General features: G+C 39.1%; 1 protein-coding gene across 2 annotated transcripts in view; it reads right to left on the bottom strand.

The window, feature by feature from the left end:
* The window catches only part of LOC128901963 (protein C18orf25-like), a 48510-nt gene that overhangs the window by 21128 nt on the left and 6336 nt on the right, over positions 1-21046 (bottom strand). The window contains exons 1-2 of one of the 2 annotated variants that reach the window (XM_054184175.1): positions 8516-8852; positions 8045-8419 (exon numbers count right to left, since the gene is read on the bottom strand). In XM_054184175.1, the coding sequence (XP_054040150.1) occupies positions 8045-8419; positions 8516-8765 (625 nt within the window). In that variant the 5' untranslated portion in view covers positions 8766-8852. Of the gene's footprint in view, positions 1-8044; positions 8859-21046 lie in introns of those variants that run through there. The other variant, XM_054184176.1, reaches the window with a different exon arrangement.

Consider the following 21046-nt stretch of genomic DNA (forward strand, 5'->3'; position numbering starts at 1 on the left):
AATCAGTTGTGCACATTTGTTATACATAGTTAAATCTTTAGGGTAAGCTTATTTATTACTTCTGCCTAAAAAGGAAGAAGAAAAAACCTAATGTGTGACATGTTCAAGCTGCTAAAATTTGGAAGTAAACAGATAGTTAAGGAAATATTATGGGTCTGTATCTAGTCTGAATCTCTAGGGTACTTTACATCTTTAAATATAAAACTTATTTCCTTATATAAATGTTTTAACATGCAAAAAGAGCATTTGGATGAATATTCTGAATGCTCCTATTGTAACAAACATAGCTCTACCGATTTCAGGGTATCTAAACAAGGATTCTAAGTTATATTTTCCCAAGTTTAGTAATGAAAGCTTAGGGTGGTTCCCCTGCACACCTTTAAAGGTGTTTGTATGTGTGTGCTGGCACATGGGTACACTGTGGGATTTTTTAAACTACATATATATTCTCTATAAATTAAAAAAATATATCATGGTAATAAAACCCAAAAGAGAAAAAACAAAACAAACATATAGGAAGAGAAAAGCAAACCTTGTTTTTAGCATAATCCAAAGTAACATCAAGATTGCAAAGATAGGATTTTTTTTGAAGTTTATGATTTATTCAGATCAGGCTCTGCAACATTCCCATTCTCTGGAAAGATAGGTGGAAAATTGTTATTAAAAGTCGCTGGAAATTCTAGCATAGCATTGACATTTTGATAGCCCACGTAAGAATTAAATGACTGCTGTGGAAGTACTTGGCTATCAGGCATCTGTATGAAAGCCCCTGACTGGGTGGTAGGGGGGATTCTTTGGCCAACTAGTTGAATTTTAGGTTCCCTGGGCTCCAGTTGTTGCTTGCTTTCTTCATCCGTGTCAAGATGGGTTAGCTTTTCTATCCACATGCGAAATTTCTCCTCTGTCTGCCTCTGCATCTCGGCAAAGCAGTTCATGGCCTCTTCCAGGACACTGCCTATGCAGTTCCTATCCCACACGGTGCCCCTGTCAAGCAATCCTGGAATTTCCCTGGTCGCTCCTCCAGATCCCCCAGCACGACTGAAGCCAGCTTTAAAGACATTGAGGCCATTTGATGAGACATCATTAAGTAAGAACATAATATTGTTTAAGGCATGTTAACTCAGGAAAACAGACTTTTCTCATTGTGTCCCTTGGATATGACAACCGGTGAGGAATTAGCAAATATTAACCAACAGTATTATTGTCAAAAATAACATTTTACACTAACTGAGGTTATAATAGGAATTTTGGCTTCGAAATAATTTTTATTCTAGAATTCTCAGACAATTCTGTCACAAAGGTCTTTTTGTTTAATAAATAAACCAAATTAGTCCAATTCCCTTGCAATTCCTGTTTTAAATTCAACTGAAGGTGTCAAAAACATTATACAATAACATGTTTAGTTCTGTTAAGCTGTGATCCAAAATATTACTGTTTAATTAATAAACCTGAATAATTACGTGTATTTTACTTACATACTTGAACCCTTTTATAATGGCTATTAAACACAGACAAAATTGTACACAAGATAACAGAGATAAAGGCTGATATAGTGATTGCAGCATCTAAAGGAGCCAAGCCTAAAGCTCTTGGTCTAATTTTGGAAAACACACTAACCACCAAAGAAGAGAATACATGACACAAACACAAAATGATATGTGAATACTGTGCTAATATACGAGGTGGAAGCACCCTCCGTTAGGTCTGATGGACACAGCTACATCACAGGGGTAATCCCCAAGAGATGTAGGAGTTGATCAACCTCACACCAACTACCATCACACAAGCCACCGGCTGGGCAACATTTCTAATGTTAATTCTAGACAAGGCAAAAACCAGACAGGGCATAGTTGGAAGGAAATTTTTCTCCTCCCTTCTATCCATCAAAAAGATGGTTAAAATGACTGGCTTTGGGATTATCAGGAAGAACTTTAGCAGCAAGAAGAGAAGACCATCCTCATTATCTTACTCTATCAATAAGAAAAGGCAGTAGTGTCTATATTTTTAAGTTTAGAGTTGGCTCAGGAATCCTCTAGGAAGCAATAAAACCCCAAGAAAATGAGGCTCTGTACCTGTTTGAGGAATAATAAACAATGTGTGCATGCTCTCCAAACACACAAACATGACCCAAGGTAATTCCAAAATGAGACAAGCATCACATTAAACTACACAAAGCAGCTACAGAACCTGACGATTTAATATATAAATGTGAAACTTGTGGGATCCTCTAGTTTAAGAATAATATAAAATATCCTAAGAGTGAGAGAAATCATTGCACAACCTAAGGAAATTTTTAATAATAAAAAACATAAGGCACTAAATGTTTACTGGGATTTCACTGTGCACATGAAATTACAGTATTACTTAAACAATACATTCTTTTGGAATTTAGGAGCTATTTAAATGAGGTATACATAAGTCCTTCAGTAACAGCTAAATGGAGCCTAGGATTATTCTCTTATTTCTGAGCAGTAGCAATGCTACCCATCAGGGGCCAAAACCCTTCTATTATAACCCCTACTTTTTAAGTCTTCTCTCCCATCTGTTTACCTATCAGACAGGCTAGAAATTCAGCATTCGGGTCCTCTGCTCAAAAATAAATTACTTTACAGCAACTGATTTACAGCCCTCCAACTGCATTTTAACTAAAAGTAATTAAGTAAAATGGTACCTTTTTCCTAAAACGTGGTTCCTTTTGTATATTCAATGTCTTTTTCCTCCCTGAAAAAAATATTCCTTCTGTTCATATACTCCTAGTGTTGAACATCCAATATAATTATGTTTATTTGTCTTTAGTCAGGGATCTTATCCTAAGATCAAGTAACTAAATGGCAGTCTTTCTGATTTCCACAGGCTTATGGTCAGACACCTTTAAGTAATGTTGAGTAAGTTTTAATTGCAATTTAAATAAAAACTATTGATGTCGATATGTGAGACAATCTAGCTAGGCTTTTAAAGTTAAGAATGAACTAGCATGGTCAAAGTTGACAAAACTGTTCTGTAAACTGAAGAGACTACATATTGAAATATATATTACCCTGCGATGCTATTTTTAAAAGGCATCATTCATAGTAGATCTACAATTCACAGTAGCAGCAAATCAATGCTTCAAGTGCTTCCCTTACAGTTTTTATAACAAGCCTTATTCAATCTCTTCTTTCCTGGTGGTCTTCAGGGTTAAAAAGAAAATCAAGCCTAAAAAAGCATTTTTATTATATTAAATGCTTATTTATTATATTATCTAACTATTTCCTTTGCTATCTATGAACTTACAGCTCTATAGTTTTTGAAGTTACGCCAAATTAAAAGGCAAAGAAATTTGCAATCGAAGAGGTCAGAAGCCAAGACTCGTATCTTATTTTCAAGACAATGCCTCCTGCAAAACAGCACCTAAGAAATGCTCCAATGCTGTCTCTTTTTGGGATCTATTAAGTACTATCTAAATAACAACCAAATCCAAAGTCATTTAACTTAGGAAGTCTGACAGCATAACAATTTAAGATAGGCTGCATCTTCATTGTTATTAGCAATGGTGGATTCCTCCATGTTGTTATGCTACCCGACATTTCCAAACGAGTATCTTACTGGAAATCACTCAGGATTCCCCCTCCCCGTTCTTATATAATTCTCATTCTGAGTTACTTCAACCAAATTCATCCCTTTCAAGATGCTTCATCCAAGGCTTACGCACAATTCTTAGGAGGAAGTAACCTGGCTGAGAGTCCCTCACACACATTGTTCCCTTCTCTTTGGATTTCCACGTATTAAAAACACTTTTCTTTTTTAAAAACATGAGCTGCAACACCTTTTTTTAACATCAATACTAAAACTTTTTAACAGATCTTTTGAAAGCCTAAAATACAAGTCATTCCTATTTCAATTCATATTTTCTGAGTTGTAGAAAGCACAATGGTGGCGAAATGCCAATATTTTATTATATTTGAATTTTTAAAAACCCTTTCCTTCTCCCAAGTGTTTACAAAGAAATAAACATTGATTCCCAGACTTGCTCTCATGCCAATTTAATTCAGAGTTAATTTAAAATAATTTCAAATTTGACCACGCAAAGGAAAAAACTTTCAACAGCAGCAGGTCTAGCAGAACCAATTTCAGTACTCAAAGATCATCCCTTGTGCCATGAACGCTATCTGGTGTTTAAGAATGGTAAAATCATAAATGCCAACAGAGAGGCTCAATCATTAAAAGATAAGAAATTATTCCTCATTTGCAATAATTAAAAAATCATGGCATCCCCTGAATTAAAAAGCCCAAGATTATGACTGCTCAGGTCAGTGTAAAGATTCCCAGTAAGTACCCATGAAGTTTAGATTGAACCTGTATTTTCAGGTGTAAATTAACACTCCACTCCGATGAGACCCCACCTGCAGTACTGCGTCCAGCTTTGGAGTCCCCAGCATAAGAAGGATATGGACCTGTTGGAGGGGGTCCAGCGGAGGGCCACAAAAACAATCAGAGGGCTGGAGCACCTATGCTATGAGGACAGGCTGAGAGAGTTGGGGTTGTTCAGCCTGGAGAAGAGAAGGCTCCAGGGAGACCTTATAGCAGCCTTCCAGTACCTGAAGGGCACCTACAAGAAAGCTGTAGGGGGACTTTTTACAAGGGCATGTAGTGACAGGACAAGGGGTAATGGCTTCAAACTGGAAGAGGGTAGATTTATATTAGATATCAGGAAGAAATTTTTCACTATGAGGGTGGTGAGGCACTGGAACAGGCTGCCCAGGGAAGTTGTTGAGGCCCCATCCCTGGAGGTGTTCAAAGCCAGCCTGGATGGGGCTTTGAGCAGCCTGGTCTAGCGGGAGGTGTCCCTGCCCATGGCAGGGGGTTGGAACTAGATGATCTTTAAGGTCCCTTCCAACCCAAACCATTCTATATTCAGAATAACATAACATATTGTGCTTTGCTCCTACTGAGCTCACAGTATTTGTATTGAAGTATCACCAGTAAGATCTCAACTCTTTACTCTGCAGTCTTTCTTGAGAAGAAAAACAAGCCTGCCAGTATTTTAATCCATATTACATTTGAGTTCAGCAGAGAACTGACTCTCTATTGCACAACTGCTCAGTTCACAACTTGGGTGTATGCACAAAATGAAGCTAATAGCACTACACATGTTCATGGCATTATTTTGTATTTCATTGAACATTTTCCTTATCCCTACTAATTTAGCCAAACATATTTTGGAACCAGTCATGTGGATGGTTTGAAAAAACATAAGTGCACTATTAAAATGGAAGAGGTTTAGTAACGTGACACAAAAGGCTACTACTGTATTCTCAAATGTGGCACTTCAATTTTCAGACCACACACAAGAGAGCTGTCTTCTGTAATGCTACATATATCAATAGAAGGTTGAGAGCCAGAGTATGTACAGCCTTTGTACACAATTCCCACCTTAAATTAACTGTCACTAAAAATTTTAGAGCATCTCTGTTGGCAAAGCTATTTTTCAGACAGTAGATATTTGAAAATCAGTCACAATAATAAGCTACATTTAGACAGTAACCAACATTACAGCTGAAGAGTCCCAATACAATAAGACTAAGGGGAACATAGGCTACCTGTAAAACTCTCCTGCGTCCATGTGTGCAGACTTTTGCAAAAGTCTTTGCATGCTTATGTCCTTTTGACAGGTGCATTGTAGTTTCTTGACGTTCAAGTATCAAGTTAAACCTGAAGTTTTCTCTTAGCTTTTGACTGCATGCAGAGGACACTCATGGCCTGAATTTACAGTAATGCTTTTTGATAACCTGTATTATTTTCTAACTACATGGTCAATCCCTAAATTTGGGGGATATTCACAGTGTAACGCTAAGTGCACTAAAATGGCTTTCTAGTAGAAAAAAAATAATTATTAAGTTAAGCACTTTGCCAGTTTCAAGAAGAGGGATCACAGATGGCATGTGAACCTACCATTGAACCTACTCAGACTCACAGCTCCACCACATCTGTTAAAACCATAATGTTTCATTAACCCATAAGTAGCACAGGATGCATTTTTGGCCAACCTTGTCCTTATCTCTATAGAGAATATTTTTCTCTTGTACTTAGGGACTGTTTCCCACAAGCCAAAGTCACTTCTATTTAAAGGAAAACCACAATGTGGCAGGTACGCATTGCGCCTAATTCCAAAAGGACAGCTCAAAAGTTTTAATGCCTTAAATGTAATTTAGTATCAAGCAGGTGATACTTGCTATGAAATAAGAATAAACGTCATTATTCCTCAGGATGGTTTTTGCACTCCCACATCTTGCATCACAGGTAAAAATATGGCCTTGATGTAAATCATCACTAAACAATCAAATTATTTCGTACACTACAATGGGACCTTTTCACAGTTAAGACTGAGAGCTCAAATGCAGAAGAGCCTAGTGACACAGAAAAAGTGCCCTAAAGTGGTTTCAGATCTCTGCAATGGAAGTCAGAAATCTAGGCAGATCTGAAAATACCATGTGGTGCCTTTCTGGGTCACAAGGTACTTTTGTGACTTAAAAAAAAGAATATAACTTGAGGGATTTATTGTGTGTGTGTGTGTGCATGCGTGTGTGTGTGTTGGGGTTTTTTAGGAATCCATCCCAAAACCTCAATGAAATAGTGTTTTTCAACAGGCTTTAAATCAGGCTTTAATTACCCAGCAAAGTGTAAATATAGTAAATAAAAAGGCACAAAACTATGAAAGCTAGAAGTTTAATTGACTAAATTGGTAAAAATAATTTTAGATCGCTATTAAAAGTTTACTACACAATAATTATAGGAAGACTATGCCTTTCCCAGACTTTCTAATAGTAAACATTAACTTCCTTTGTGCAACCTGCTTCCTAGCAATACGTGGGGAAAAAAGCCAGTTCTCATGGTGACAGAATCATTCACCATAATCAAGCCAGTTAAAACACAGTTATTTGTAAAATCTGCTGAAAATATTTTAAATAATTCATCTAGCAAACATTAGTTCAGCAACTTAAGACTATTGCAGTTTTCCTTTAAGTGTTCTTGCCCCATGTAAGCTGATATTTATCTCCAAAAAAACCTTCTAGCACAAGAGGCAAAAAGGCATGTAACCCAGTAGAAATTGGCAAGTGAAAGAGTTTATTTTTATGTGATTTTTATTTTTGATTACTATATGATGACGGTTCTATGGTATAACATGCTGCAAGAAGAATTCACACAAAATCCTGTCCACAGCACTTGGGCTAATAAAATAACAAAGACTCAGCAGTCAAAAAGCTTGAAGAATTAATCTTTCTTTTGCTAATAAAATCATGAGAAGGCCCCTATAATTTGCTGCCTCCAATCTTAACACAGATGTGTCAGAAAATTAAAAGTATAGAAATTATAGATTATGACACAGGGAAATGGTAACAGCTTTGTCTAAAATGTTGAAAATTTAGGTGTGGATACACCTTGGGTACCTGCATAAACAAATTCATATTTGTGTCCTAAAATAGGTGATCAGCTGCAATCTGCAAGAATTTACAATAAGGCCAAGTAGATTTGTCATGCACTGAAATGTAGAGCTGAAAGTACAGCATAAGTGCAATAGTGAACAGGGCCTTACTGTAACACAGGTAAGAGATATGCCATCTTATTTTTAACACAGCTGTCGATATATTATAATATATATTTAATATATATAATATATATTTAATATATTATATAATATATTAAAGCAAAGTTGGCCACTTATCTTAAGAATGTATTTATTAGATTATCACCATCTAACGGGATCTGACAGCACTGACAGGAGTTCACATAGGCTTACAAAGGAAAAGATCTGAAAATTCCAGAATTCAGAGATAGTCCTTCCTCCAATTTCCCATTTCTATGCTTTGTTGGTGTGCTAAAGTGCACTGAAACCTCAGAACAGATTTTAAAAATTGCCCATGTCTTGTTAATATACTGCAGTCTTCCAATTTACACAGAGCTGCAGTTCTCCTGGTTTTTCTCAAGTGTCACTCATCTAATTTAGCATGACAGCTGAGAAACGATGTCAGATGTGTTACAGTTCAGTTTAAAAAACATCCTCTACCTGGTATCTCTGCAGTGATTGTCTTGCTGCTCCCTGAAACCTCTTCATCATCATCTGAACTCGTGCTTGAGTCACATGTCAGGTCACTATCACTGGTACTGCTGTCCTGCAGCAGGTTGTACTTCTTGCGAGCAGCTGCCTCCCGTTTCTGTCTTAACAGCCGAATTCTTTCTTTGTGCTTTTGACTTCGATGACCTTTTACCTTGGTAACTCGACCATTCTGCTTATCACTAGACTGTCGGTTTTTCTTGGCAGCCATTGTTGAAGTTTCACTTTCGGACCTGGATCGCCTGGATTTCCTCCCAACTGCAGCCCCAGACACTGCAGAAGGGTCTCCTTCTACAGCAGCTTCAGCTTGACAGGGCTCATTCTCTTCTGTGGAAGACAATGTATCCGAGTCAGCCAAATGCCCACTGGAAGAAGGGGAAAGCATGCAATGATTAGAAGAGTCACTCTCATAAACTCGACCACCTGTTGGCTTATCGCTCTCTGTAGATTCTAGCTGAGACTCCAAGGAGTCTCGCCTCAGTTCCATCAGTAAGCAAGGCATGGCAGAGTGCATCACAGAGTCTGCTGCAGTGGGCAAGTTGTCTTTCTGAGTTTGTGTCTCAAGTTCTATAGGTCTGTCTTTATCAGGAGCAGTCTCTTGCTTTTCAGAAGTCTTTGGTAGAACTTCTGAATCAACAAGTTCTTCTGCTTTTCCCACTGCCTCCATCTTCATTTCAAAACACCAAGGTCTTCCCGGTCTCAAAGCATGGAGAACATGGTCTGGAAGACTGGGTGGACTAGATATCGACTTCAGCAATACAGCAGCCTGCACAAGAACAGAACAGTAAGAATAATTTACCTAAATAACTCAATCCTGCTCTTCACAGTATTACCTAAACAACTCATTGCTTTCAATTACAGACAGTGTTTCAGTATCGTATTAGTTTTCTTTATTTACTTTTTCCTAGTGAACTCATCCTGTTACACCAAACTATTCTTCCTTTTACACACCCATGAAAGATGGTATTGAAGTCACATTAAATGTGATTCACCTTACGAGAATAATAAAAATATTTCTAAACTCTTACTTTATAAAATTTAAATCAATATATTATAACAAACATATGCTAAACTTCTTTACCTAGAACTTTAAACATATTTTAATGGGGAATTTTAACCCTTATATACCATGCCAGCCTGAAAATTCACAGATTTGGTAGTCATCTACCTGGACAGACCAGAAAATAGTTCAGTTTCCATATCTATGAGAAATCTACTTTCAGTTGAACAGAACCTCAACCTTATAAAATTACAATGGTTTTATGGTAATTTGCAAACTTACAGTACCAACATGACGTAGGAGAAATCCAGTCACTTTGAGCAGAAACCGAGCGGCTGCTGAACATTACAGAGCACAACTACAAACACCTCTTCCAGTGAAACCACTCAGCCAGTAGATCTCACATAACAAATATGTATTTACAAGAAGCGTCATGAAGTGATACTAAGTCGTCAAGGACATGGGGTTTATGACATCTACAGGCAAGATCTTTAGAAGCATTAGCTATGTGTAACACAGATTTGTTCTCAGCAGAGAACCACCATGCTGGTGAGTCACGTAAAGACTTTTTAGGAGTATCTAATATATCATTCAAGTGCTCCTTGAATGTCTCCCATATAAGCCCTGGTTGTATGGGAACCTACAGGCTGACCTAGTTTCTCTCAAATCTGCCAGGAAAACAGCACCAAGTAGTATGGGCTACAAGCAAGAAACAGTATCCACCCACAAGCAGTAACCTACGTTTTACTTCAAGTTATAATTTAATAAATGGCATTGCTTCAGTGCAAACACAAAAAACCAAGCTATTTATTTGGTTGATAACTTACATGCTATCAACCCAAAAGCACCTGAAGCACCTTCAGGGAAACTTTGTTCGAGAGATCAATATTTACCATATTATCTTCATTATTCACACTCTGCCATCCACCTAAATTTTCACTTGGAATTCAACATAAAGATCTTTCATTTACCACATTCACTTACAGATAAGCGATATGGAACAAATCATTCATGGGTTTAGAAGTATAGTAAACGATAAATTTATGGCACTTCAAAAAAGTGTAGACAAGAAAAGATTTGATCTACTGTTTTTTAAAAACACATTTCTGCAGACAAGGGCAATTAGTACTTGAGCAGCCTGAGAAAGCACGGATGGTTCAGAGATTTTTCTGTACCCTGACAATCCTTCTTCAGTTCCCTGATCCATCCCAAGCTGCCTGCAATTCTATATATGTAATTGTATACTGCTTCCCCCCCTCCATCTGCGGAACAGAATAAGGCTACTTCCCTGCTTCTAAAAGGTGCTGTGAAAAGCTCAATGTTGTCCTATCTGCCCTAACCCACTTTGAAACATAATTTTTAAAGAATAGCCTGAAGGAAGCATGAACTCTATTTTAGTAATGAATTAAATGCTGTATGGTGCAAGGGAATTATGAAGATATTTATAGGAGAGAGACACCAATTAAGGAAAGAAAGCTAGTTAATATCAGACAACACAAGAAAGATGGAGATAACTCCAGGTCTGCTAAATATGAAAAGGGAAAAAGAAACCAGTAAAACCAGCATTTTACTTACAAAAACACCCCACCATATTGTAAAATATAGGAACATACACATAAAGAAAAATGTTTGCCAGTACTTGCACTGAATAAAACTCTCTTGAAAGCAACTTAAAAGAAGAATTTCTGGAGATGGTAATTTAACGTAGGCAATAACTACTGCGAAAGAACCAGTTTATTTCCAAGGCCGCAGCACAGCATCAAACCCAAGTGATGAATACACACATTGAGACATAAATGCATCCCAACATTGTAATAAAAATCAGTACTTCTACATATTTCATCTGCAAATCTACATTATCAAATAATTCTCCTATTATACAGGTAAGTAAAACACAGATTTGATGATTAAATGACTGGCCAAGAGTTATACACAGTGAGATATGTATTATGCCTGCTAGTCCAACTCCCAGCTTTGCTCTGGCCATGCACTCCCATATGGCCATGCACTCCCACTTTTCTAAGAGTTTTGAAACGTATACGCAAGGAAAAATTTGGTCGCTCAAACACATACCAGAAGAATATTAGCCTGGCCAAAAGAAATGTATTTAAATATTCATACTAACAACTGCAGAACAGCTTCTGCACTATTTATTCTTTTAGCCTAGGGAGCACAAATAACAGAGCTCGACACAAAGATAAAGGGCAGCCAAAATGAACTAGAGACTTTTTTCACAAATGTCCAACTTGGGAACATCATCTATCTCACAGCTCACAAAGAGACTCTAAAAACACCTGTACTTGTCTTTCCGCCTCTCTGGCCTATCAGCCAGAAAAAAAAAAAAAAAAAAAATGTATGTTTCATCTACATGTTGCCACCTTCCTAACAGTCTAATTCAATGACTTAATAATAAAAAAATTTTCTTAAGTAGGATCTTACTTTAACTACTCAAACCACGCTAGTTTGATCCCTCACACAGGGATCAATGAATTTTATTTTCAGTAATAAGGTAACAACACACGGACTGGTAACTTCACAAAAGTATAGCTGGTTGACACTGAATTGCGTTTCTGTGTGCATGGAAAAAATATTTGCTCTGATGAGGTTTGTACTCTCCAGGTCCCTTGAACTGGCTATTTAAAAAGTCAACAATTTGACTATTAGTACGTCTATAAAAAAGAACTTCATATTTATTGTTCTGGTTTGAGATAAAACAGAACCAACTTTCTGATTTGTAATTTTACTTTTTAGCTGGGCCTCTTCTAACTGACCAAAGTCTGAAATTAACAGCATATTGTTCAGACACTGTTCACTCTCAGAGTGATAAGACCTGATTATACCAAGGAATGGTATGCACAGAGGCTCTTGCTTAGACTTCTTGCTATAACAACCAAGGTCAGCTCACTTCGCTGTTTTGCCCTGTTGGAGGGTCGAAAGCGGAGAAGCATAGAGGGGTCCCACCTGCAGTTTAGTTCCTTTTTCTAAACTCATAAGTCTCCTTATCTCTTCCTCACCTCTCTTGGTGGGGGGCATCTGTTGTTCTGATTGGCCAATCCAGCCAAAACCACAACATTTATCTTGGTGGAAAACCACCCCAACCATCTGTTATGATTCAAACAGACTTTGCTGCAGGGAAGAACAGAAAAAGTCCAGGGGAAAATATCTATGCCAAGGAAAGCCTTGTCTCAAAAAAAAAAAAAGAAAAAAATAACGTACTGATTTAGTTCTACTTGAGAAATGTATAGATCAGAGAGAGAAAGAGACTATCGTGAAAAACTCCCATTCCTTTCTTGACCCTCACTTTTCTAGTAACAGTACTAGAAAAGGTAATCTCAAGGTGATGCTAGAGAAAGTTTATTTTTCAGTCCTATGTTGTTCTAATTTAATAAGTAAGAAACTAGTCTGTGATGCTTACAGACACAGATGGATACTTAATTAGACATTGCTCAGAAGTGTCATTCTCCTTTTTCTGATGCAGATATCGCACTGATGATTTTAAAAGGCGGTTCTGTAAAAATTTCTGTGCTAGATTTTTCCAACAGAAATTATTGTATTTTCCAGCCATACCTAGAACGTACCAATATGTAGAAGCCATTAAATATCTAACTGTACCTTTACCTGGGAAATATTTTCAAATTGTGGAGTTATTTGTAAAGACACATAATTTGTACACTATGAAAACAGCACTTTAGTGAAGAAATCCAGAAGGATTTTGAAGTTCAGATTAGCAGAGGCAGCCCATCTGGTCTAACAGCTCACTGCCACTAACAGGGATGGGTTTTACCCCCTATTCTTTTACCACCTAATCGTGACCGTGCGGTCATATTCCCTCCTTTGCACCAGAACTGGCTCATCCTTTCTTGGGTAGATTCACTTCATTAAGCCAGCAGAAAACAAAACCAGAAAATAAGTGAAGTTTTCTGCCAGAGCTGGCAGGAAGGAGGGAAGGGAGGGCAAGCAAGCCATCCCTTTAGAAAAAAAACCAAATCTGATGAAAAACTACCTGCTGTTTGGTCTCATCACACATTGAACTCAGAGGTTCCAACTAGACACAGGAGAGGGGAGTGTTTCTTTCATAGCACTGTTTGCTCTGAGAAGATATTTTTGAAGATAAAAAAATTATTAAAAAGCAAAAAATTAAATTAAGTTCAGAGGTGTTAGTAGCTTCCTAAAGAAAAACTATCATGGAATATATACTATTAAGTAATATATGCTTCTGCACAAAGAGTTATATCGAAGATGGCATGCATGCCCTTTATCAATCAATAACTGGCCACTCATGCATACTTCATAATATTTTTCTTTGATTTGCTCTCAGTAAATGTTCTTCTTCATAATTGTATATCCTGCAATGTCAGAAGGAAATGAGTATCACCCAAACAAGCAATAACGCCTGAAATACTTAATAAACACCATGATACAGTTAAGGTTAGGGTATGTTATCATTTTAGGTGTTATTGAACTGATTAATGATAAAGAATGCCTGGCTTATATCATAGAATCATAGGGTTGGAAGGGACCTCTGGAGATCATCTAGTCCAACCCCCCTGCCAGAGCAGGGTCACCTAGAGCAGGTCGTCCAGGTGGGTTTTGAATGTCTCCAGAGTTGGAGACTCCACAACCTCTCTGGGCAGCCTGTTCCAGTTCTCTGACACCCTCAAAGTAAAGAAGTGCCTCCTCATGTTTAGGTGGAACTGCCTATGCTCAAGTTTGTGTGCCCATTACCCCTTGTCCTGTCTCCAGGCACCACTGAAAAGAGCCTGGCCCCATCCTCCTGACACCCACCCTTTAAGTATTTATAAGCATTGATAAGGTCCCCCCTCAGCCGCCTTTTTTCCAGACTGAAGAGACCCAAATCCCTCAGCCTTTCTTCATGAGAGAGGTGTTCCAGTCCCCTAATCATCTCGGTAGCCCTTTGCTGCACCCTCTCCTGCAGTTCCCTGTCCCTCTTGAACTGGATAGCCCAGAACTGGACACAGTACTCCAGGTGGGGCCTCACCAAGGCAGAGTAGAGGGGGAGGATGACCTCCCTCAACCTGCTGGCCACACTCTTCTTGATGCACCCCAGGATGCCATTGGTCTTCTTGGACACGGGGGCACCTTGCTGCCTCATGGTCATCCTGTTGTCCACCAGGACTCCCAGGTCTCTTTCCACAGAGCTGCTCTCCAGCAGGTCAGCCCCCAACCTGTACTGGTGCATGGGGTGATTCCTCCCCAGGTGCAGCACCCTACGCTTGCCCTTGTTGAATTTCATAAGGTTCCTCTTTGCCCAAATCTCCAACCTGTCTAGGTCTCTCTGGATGGCAGCACAGCCTTCTGGTGTGTCAGCCACCCCTCCCAGCTTTGTGTCATCAGCAAACTTGCTGAGGGTGCAACTCCATCCCCTCATCCAGGTCATTGATGAATATATGGAACAGGACTGGACCCAGTACTGACCCCTGGGGAACACCACTCGTCACTGACCTCCAACTAGACTCTGTGCCCCTAATCACGACCCTCTGAGCTCTATCTTTCAACCAGTTGTCTATCCACCTTACTGTCCATTCATCTAGCCCACACTTCCTAAGCTTCCCTATGAGGATGCTGTGGGAGACCATAGCAAACGCCTTGCTTAAGTCAAGGTAGACCACATCTACCGCCCTCCCCTCATCTATCCATCCAGTCATGCCATCATAGAAGGCTATCAGATTAGTCAGACATGATTTCCCCTTGGTGAATCCATGCTGACTACTTCTGATAGCTTTCTTTTCCTCCACATGCCTTGAGATGATGCCCAGAACAAGCTGTTCCATCATCTTTCCAGGGATGGAGGTGAGGCTGACCGGCCTGAAGTTCCCCAGTGCCTCCTTCTTGCCCTTTTTGAAGACTGGAGTGACATTGGCTTTCCTCCAGTCCTCAGGCACCTCGCCTGTTCTCCAGGACCTTTCAAAGATGATGGAGAGCGGCCCAGCAATGACTTCCGCCAGCTCCCTCAGCACTCTCGGGTGCATCCCATTGGGGCCCATGGACTTGTGAATATCTAATTGATCTAATTGTTCCCTCACTCGCTCCTCCTCAACCCAGGGGAAGTCGTCTTCTTTCCCTGTTACTTCCCCCAAAGCCTGGGACTCCTGAGGGCTGGGCCAAGCAGTAAAGACCGAAGCAAAGAAGGCCTTCAGTAACTCTGCCTTCTCCGCATCCTCCGTCACCATGGCTTGTGTCTCATTCAACAGTGGGCCCACAACTTCTCTGGTCTTCCTTTTGCTTCCAATATACCAGCTCTTTTTCTCAGCAGCTGTGGACGTGACAGATTCTTAGTTCAAAAATACTAAGTTTTTCATAGCAACTTGCTGTTAGAAGTCACTTTAGTTTATTACTGACACATTTCCTCTTATTCAGACTCCAACAGACCACTGCTTTCCCCTGCTTACAACGGTATCACGTTCTTATGCCAGTCCAAGCAATTATTTAAATGAAAAGAATTATCTAGCAGAATGATATCTTTTAACGCCATTTCAGCACTGAAAGAAAACAGTGTGAATAACCTAACTCCATGCACCACTAGCCATTCATTTGCAAGCTGAAATTTGAAAAAAAAATAAAATATGAGAAACTGTACCTACGTTTTTGCAGAAAACAACATCAAGTATGTTCTTTAAGCTTTTGTGACTAAGTAAATGAAAAGTTAAACTGCAGTGCTGCATATGAGTTACTTGTTCAGAATACACAGCTAATTACAGAGATCCTTCCAGAGCATTGTGGAATAAATACTAAATTGGCTAAAAATACAAAAGTACAGCACTGTTCACACATTAAGGAAAAGTATAAAATCAAGAGGCTTCTGAGGTAGAAAATAGCCGCAGCTGGCATGAAGGACACAACATCTGTGGTTCCCTGATAAGCTACATGAGGTACGGGACGGGATGGGATGCAATTATTCCACGGCTTTACCTTATGATGTATAGCGGATACGGGAATGGGATGATACCATGAAACAGATAAGCTGCCAATTAGCTGCCCGCTCAATACTCGGAGCCAACATTTTGTCAAATTTTGATGAAATGCTGTCCTTTGTGCGAACTTTGCTCATTACAATGTCATTATAATACCAAAACACACCTCCATCCCGAAGGCTACCCGCCTCCAAGGTGCGACCACTCCTTCTTGAGTCTGTGCCCTGAATTTCTCGTAAACTATACCTTTAATTGTGAAGCAAGAGAAATTTACACCAATCATAATAAAAGTATGTATGACTAAAGTCACTCAAACTCCACCTTGAAGATAACAAATAGTATAAAAATAGCCCGAGAGAGGGGGGATACCCAGGGAAGACACCATCTCAAAGAATTCCATCAGTGACTTCTGGGATCAGTCGACGGGCTGAGCCTCTCTTCCCCCCCATAGGGACGCCTTTGGGTAAGACTTAGATTATACCGAGTGCTTCCTCGGGAAACTTAGAAATTTCTCTAGAGACTCTCTTTGCTACATTTAGAGCCAGGCTGTATCGTTTATAACTTTGTCACGCATTTTGTATATGTAACAATACTTTCATTTGCATGTGCTTTGCAGACAGTGTATTTATCACCGGCAATCCTAAGAACCTATATATCTGTTGTTTAAATAAACTGCACTTTTTTTAAAGTAGCTAGTCGTTTTGGTTTCTCACTGAACGCGACCAAAGACTCGAGAGTGGCCGTGCTAGTTCATGAGCACGACTAGACTGAAGGTGCAGTCCACTATTAGTGTATCCAAATCGTAATAGTTTAATACATATTAAATGCGACTGGACTGATAGTGCTGAATTGGGCATCACTCAGAATTTAAACCTAGCCGCACCTGGCCTCCCACCTCGGTGAGGAGTGTTAGAATGCAAGGGGGTTTATTTTCTGCCAAAATCGCTTTGCCCCTTTTCACGCAACAAGCATGTACTACCTTACAGCTCCAGCATCACAGAAGTCAGTATTTTTTCATCTAAATCTGAATATGGCTTCGCATATATACGGAGCTAAAGACTATAATGGCTCATACTTACACATAAACAATTATTTCCATCACTAGTAGATTAGATTATCTCACATTTATCCGACGTAACCGAGCATAGATGGAATAAATCAGAGATACAAGAGAGGTAGTGACAAAGGTATACAACTGAGGCTAATAAAATTATGTAAAACAGTTGACTTTTTTTTTTTTTAAGTTAACACTCAGGCAAGCCCATCAAGAATTCTGAATCAAACACTTGACAGACTATGTGTCTAAGGACAGTGGGATGGGAAAGGACAGAAGCAGCACATGACCCCGGTACTGAAGAGTTGACTGTAATGCACAAGTCCACTTCATAATACAGGAGAAACTTTTAGCAAAGACCAAAGTTATATCCTCTTCTGACAGACACACACATCACTGAAGATGTGAAGTGCTAATGACTCTGACCACTTCTGAAGCTTCACCAAAAACCTTTGTAGGTGTATCTGTGTGTTGGTCATGCTTTTTTTCTACTCTAATCACCTTCCTTTCCATTAAAAGCCAACAGAATTCTGCAAATTCACCAGTGATATTCTAGTACGAATAACACATACAGACATGTCCAACAACAAAACGTCTAAGTAACTAAAAACTAATCAATCCAAATGATTAGACCTCTATCAGAAAAAACTAATATGCATCCAGACAAACATAGATGTACCAATGCTTTCTGCACTTCCCAACTGCTGTCTTTCAGACTTGTTCATCTCCTCCCCAAGATACCATACATTCTTTTTTATTTTCTTATAAGCATCTCACATACCCATGCACTTAAAACAACAGAAGTGTGACCAGCACTCAATTTAAGACAGTTGACTCAGCTCTGCGTGGATGCGTGTGCACAATGCTCAAGAACAGATTTTTCATAATACTAAGCCACCCCCACACGGATACCACGTAATTTATATAGTGTTCCTTTGAAAATGCTGCCCTAAAGCTGACTCACTGGCATACAATTCTACCTAAGGCACGTTTCTGGGAGTGGAACTGGCTCTTTATCAGATAATTCATAAATTAGGCCTGGTAGCAATCCTAAAGAACAGGAGTCTGGTAAGAGAACTGCAGTGTGAAACAAAAGAAGAAAAGATTAAACTAATGCCATGTTTCAACTGGTTTTGCATAAACAAATGAAGGTTAAAAATAGGCTGCTCCTACTGAGGGCTCAACAGCCTGCATATACAGATTATCCAAGACTGAATAAAAATTACAAGTATACGTGTTAAAACAAAGGTTTGCAGAGCATCCTTTGCAACCTTGAAAAGCAACATTTTTCATCATAAATAAGAAGCAAGACTTTACATTTAAATACAGGTTTTTGCACTGTAATGCTTAATGCATATATTTTATCTCTTTCAAATGAAAGGTAACTACCAGTTTTGGGTTAGTTCTCAAGCCTGCACACAGGCTTCCAGAAACATTCACCAGCTGCACTAGAAACCCACAAAAAAAAAAAAAAAAAAACACACCACACCAAACATAGTCCTTGTAAAAATAAAATTCATTAGCATACAGGTAAAGGCACACAGGATTGGCTGCACTTAGCCTTCTAAAATCTCATTTCTTTCTCAGAGTGAAACCATTTTTCTGAAGTGTGCAACAATTTAAAGCCTAAGATGTTCTCTACTCTAAAAATTAGAGGGTTCCTAAAAATTTAAGCAACTTGCCCTTAGATTTTTCATTATTCTTTCAACAAAATGAGTAGCAGAAATCAATGCTAGGATAGCCATGCTTCATTTCTTATTTCTGTCTCCCATATATTAGCTTGCAGAAGATCACCCTACCGAGGGTCATCATACAGATGTACCATCTTTTTCTAAGACTGAGTTTAACAAGTTTTCCCACTTTACCTATCCATTTCTATTACTCAGAAGAAACGTATTCTGTGCTTCCTCTGCTAGTTCATGCCATTCTATATAGACAGACCTTCTCTTCTCTAGAAATATTGGTCTATTGTTCTACCGTGCTCAATAAAGTAACACTGACAGAAAACCTACAGTTTTTAATTGCTTGGGAATAACAGTAACAAATTAATCCTGATCTTCAGAGCATGGATTTTTTTTCCATTAAGAAAATTTATATGAAATATTCTTAAAGTAATCACACATTGCATTATCCGCTAATAGCCCCAATTGGCAGATCGGGACAACTTCAATGTAACTTCAAAGCAGTAAAGTCATCTCAGTAGTACAGTATTCATTTGAGAAGGGCTTGTGCTGTGTCCTGCAAAAGTCAAAGTTGATCCAGCACAGGCAAGCACACATGAACACTCTGTACCTCGCTATTGCTATTATTTGGAAATCGCAAAGCAGCAATGAGTGCTGTGGGACATAGGCTGCAGTTCCAGGAGCCCTTAAGGCCATCCCACAGTCCACTGCCACTGTAAAAAGGTAGAACTACCTACCTGCTGGGCCAGTTAGCACCCATCAAGCCCTTCTGTAATTCAACTTTCCAGAGGAAAGCTATGCACCTTATTGTAGGGCTAGCTGGCTGAATGAGATCAGAGTCAGGGTCCAGAAGGATAGCAAGGTGAGCATCTTGCACAACAGAAAACAGGGACAGGCCTGGAGCAAGGGAGAGCATTGGACGATTCACCCGATCTTGCAAAACACCACTCCAAAATTGCACAACCCTTGATGTCAGGACAACAGATACTCTCAGCAGATAAGAGAGCTGTTTTGTCATGTTCTGGGTAACGTTCCTTTCCACTAACAGTGCTGCCTACCTAACCCATGCTGCTACAACCACCCAGGCTGTCTTGTGGGTACTTCCGTAGCTCATGCAGCAACTCACCAGCATCTCCTCATCTCTTACAGCTATCTACAAGCTCAATCTGAACTAGAAGTGGTATGGATTTATGATAGCCATTTAACAAAGATAAATAAAGTGATATTAAGCGACTTTACAGTTTGTAAGTATTTTACAATCAGACCTTTTTACACATCTTTGCCACAGGAAATAAACAAAACCAACCATCAAGTATTTTAAAGCTTCAAATACTTTAATTCAATACCAGTGCTGTGTATTTGCCTTAAGCCAGTATCTTCCTGCTACAGGGCAGTAACATCCCCATTTTATGGTCTGGCCAACTGAAGAAGAAAGATCAGGTGACATGCCCAAATTCTACAGAAAGGCTGGAAAGGAACTGTAAGCCAAACCCTGATCTCCAGTCATTTTCTCATCCACAAGCCACTAAGATTATTCATTTGTTGCTTTAATTAAGTTAGTAGTATAAAATCTAAGTATTGCAACATGAATTTGCAGTAGGTAATTACTGAAAAATAAATGGTATCAATACACTAAAGGCAAAGTCATGTTGCATTCAAATTATGAAAATTTTAGTAACAGTAAGACACCATCTACTGTTGGGCTGTTCTTGACGCCAACCCTTTATCGGTTTTTGACCGGTAATAAGAGCTGCCAATTGATTTCAGCATCCACCAGGTTACTAACAATTGATACCATTGTTTTTACATGTCCAAAGTGCTCCTAAAGAAGAAAACATTCATGACACTGGTCTGTCATGACCTAATTGAGACTCAGTAAGTAACAGGCATAGCTTCACTGGAAACAACCCACTACCTTCTCACCAAGAAAGCTCACTCATGCCACTGAACCATACTCAAGAGCACAGCTAACTCAAGATAGCTAACCTTTGAGTCTAAATCTTTACAAATCCTAATGCTTTCCTAAGAAACTAACACAACCAAAAAGTTAAATTCTCATAGGACGCCACAGCCATAGACAAACATCTGTGGACACTGGCAGAATTAGAGGGACTGTGGCATGATCTGTTATAGAAGGAGAACAAAGCCTGTTAAAGAGAAGGGATGGTGCAGGAGAGTGTTGGTTTACAATAAGCTTTTGACAAACAACAGATGAAAAAAAAAGTATGAAGTACTGTATTTGTAGGACCACAGGTTGGTCCTACAAATGAACAAAAACTACTTTGG

The sequence above is a fragment of the Rissa tridactyla genome, chromosome W, assembly GCF_028500815.1.
Source record: "Rissa tridactyla isolate bRisTri1 chromosome W, bRisTri1.patW.cur.20221130, whole genome shotgun sequence".
Lineage (NCBI taxonomy): Eukaryota > Metazoa > Chordata > Aves > Charadriiformes > Laridae > Rissa > Rissa tridactyla.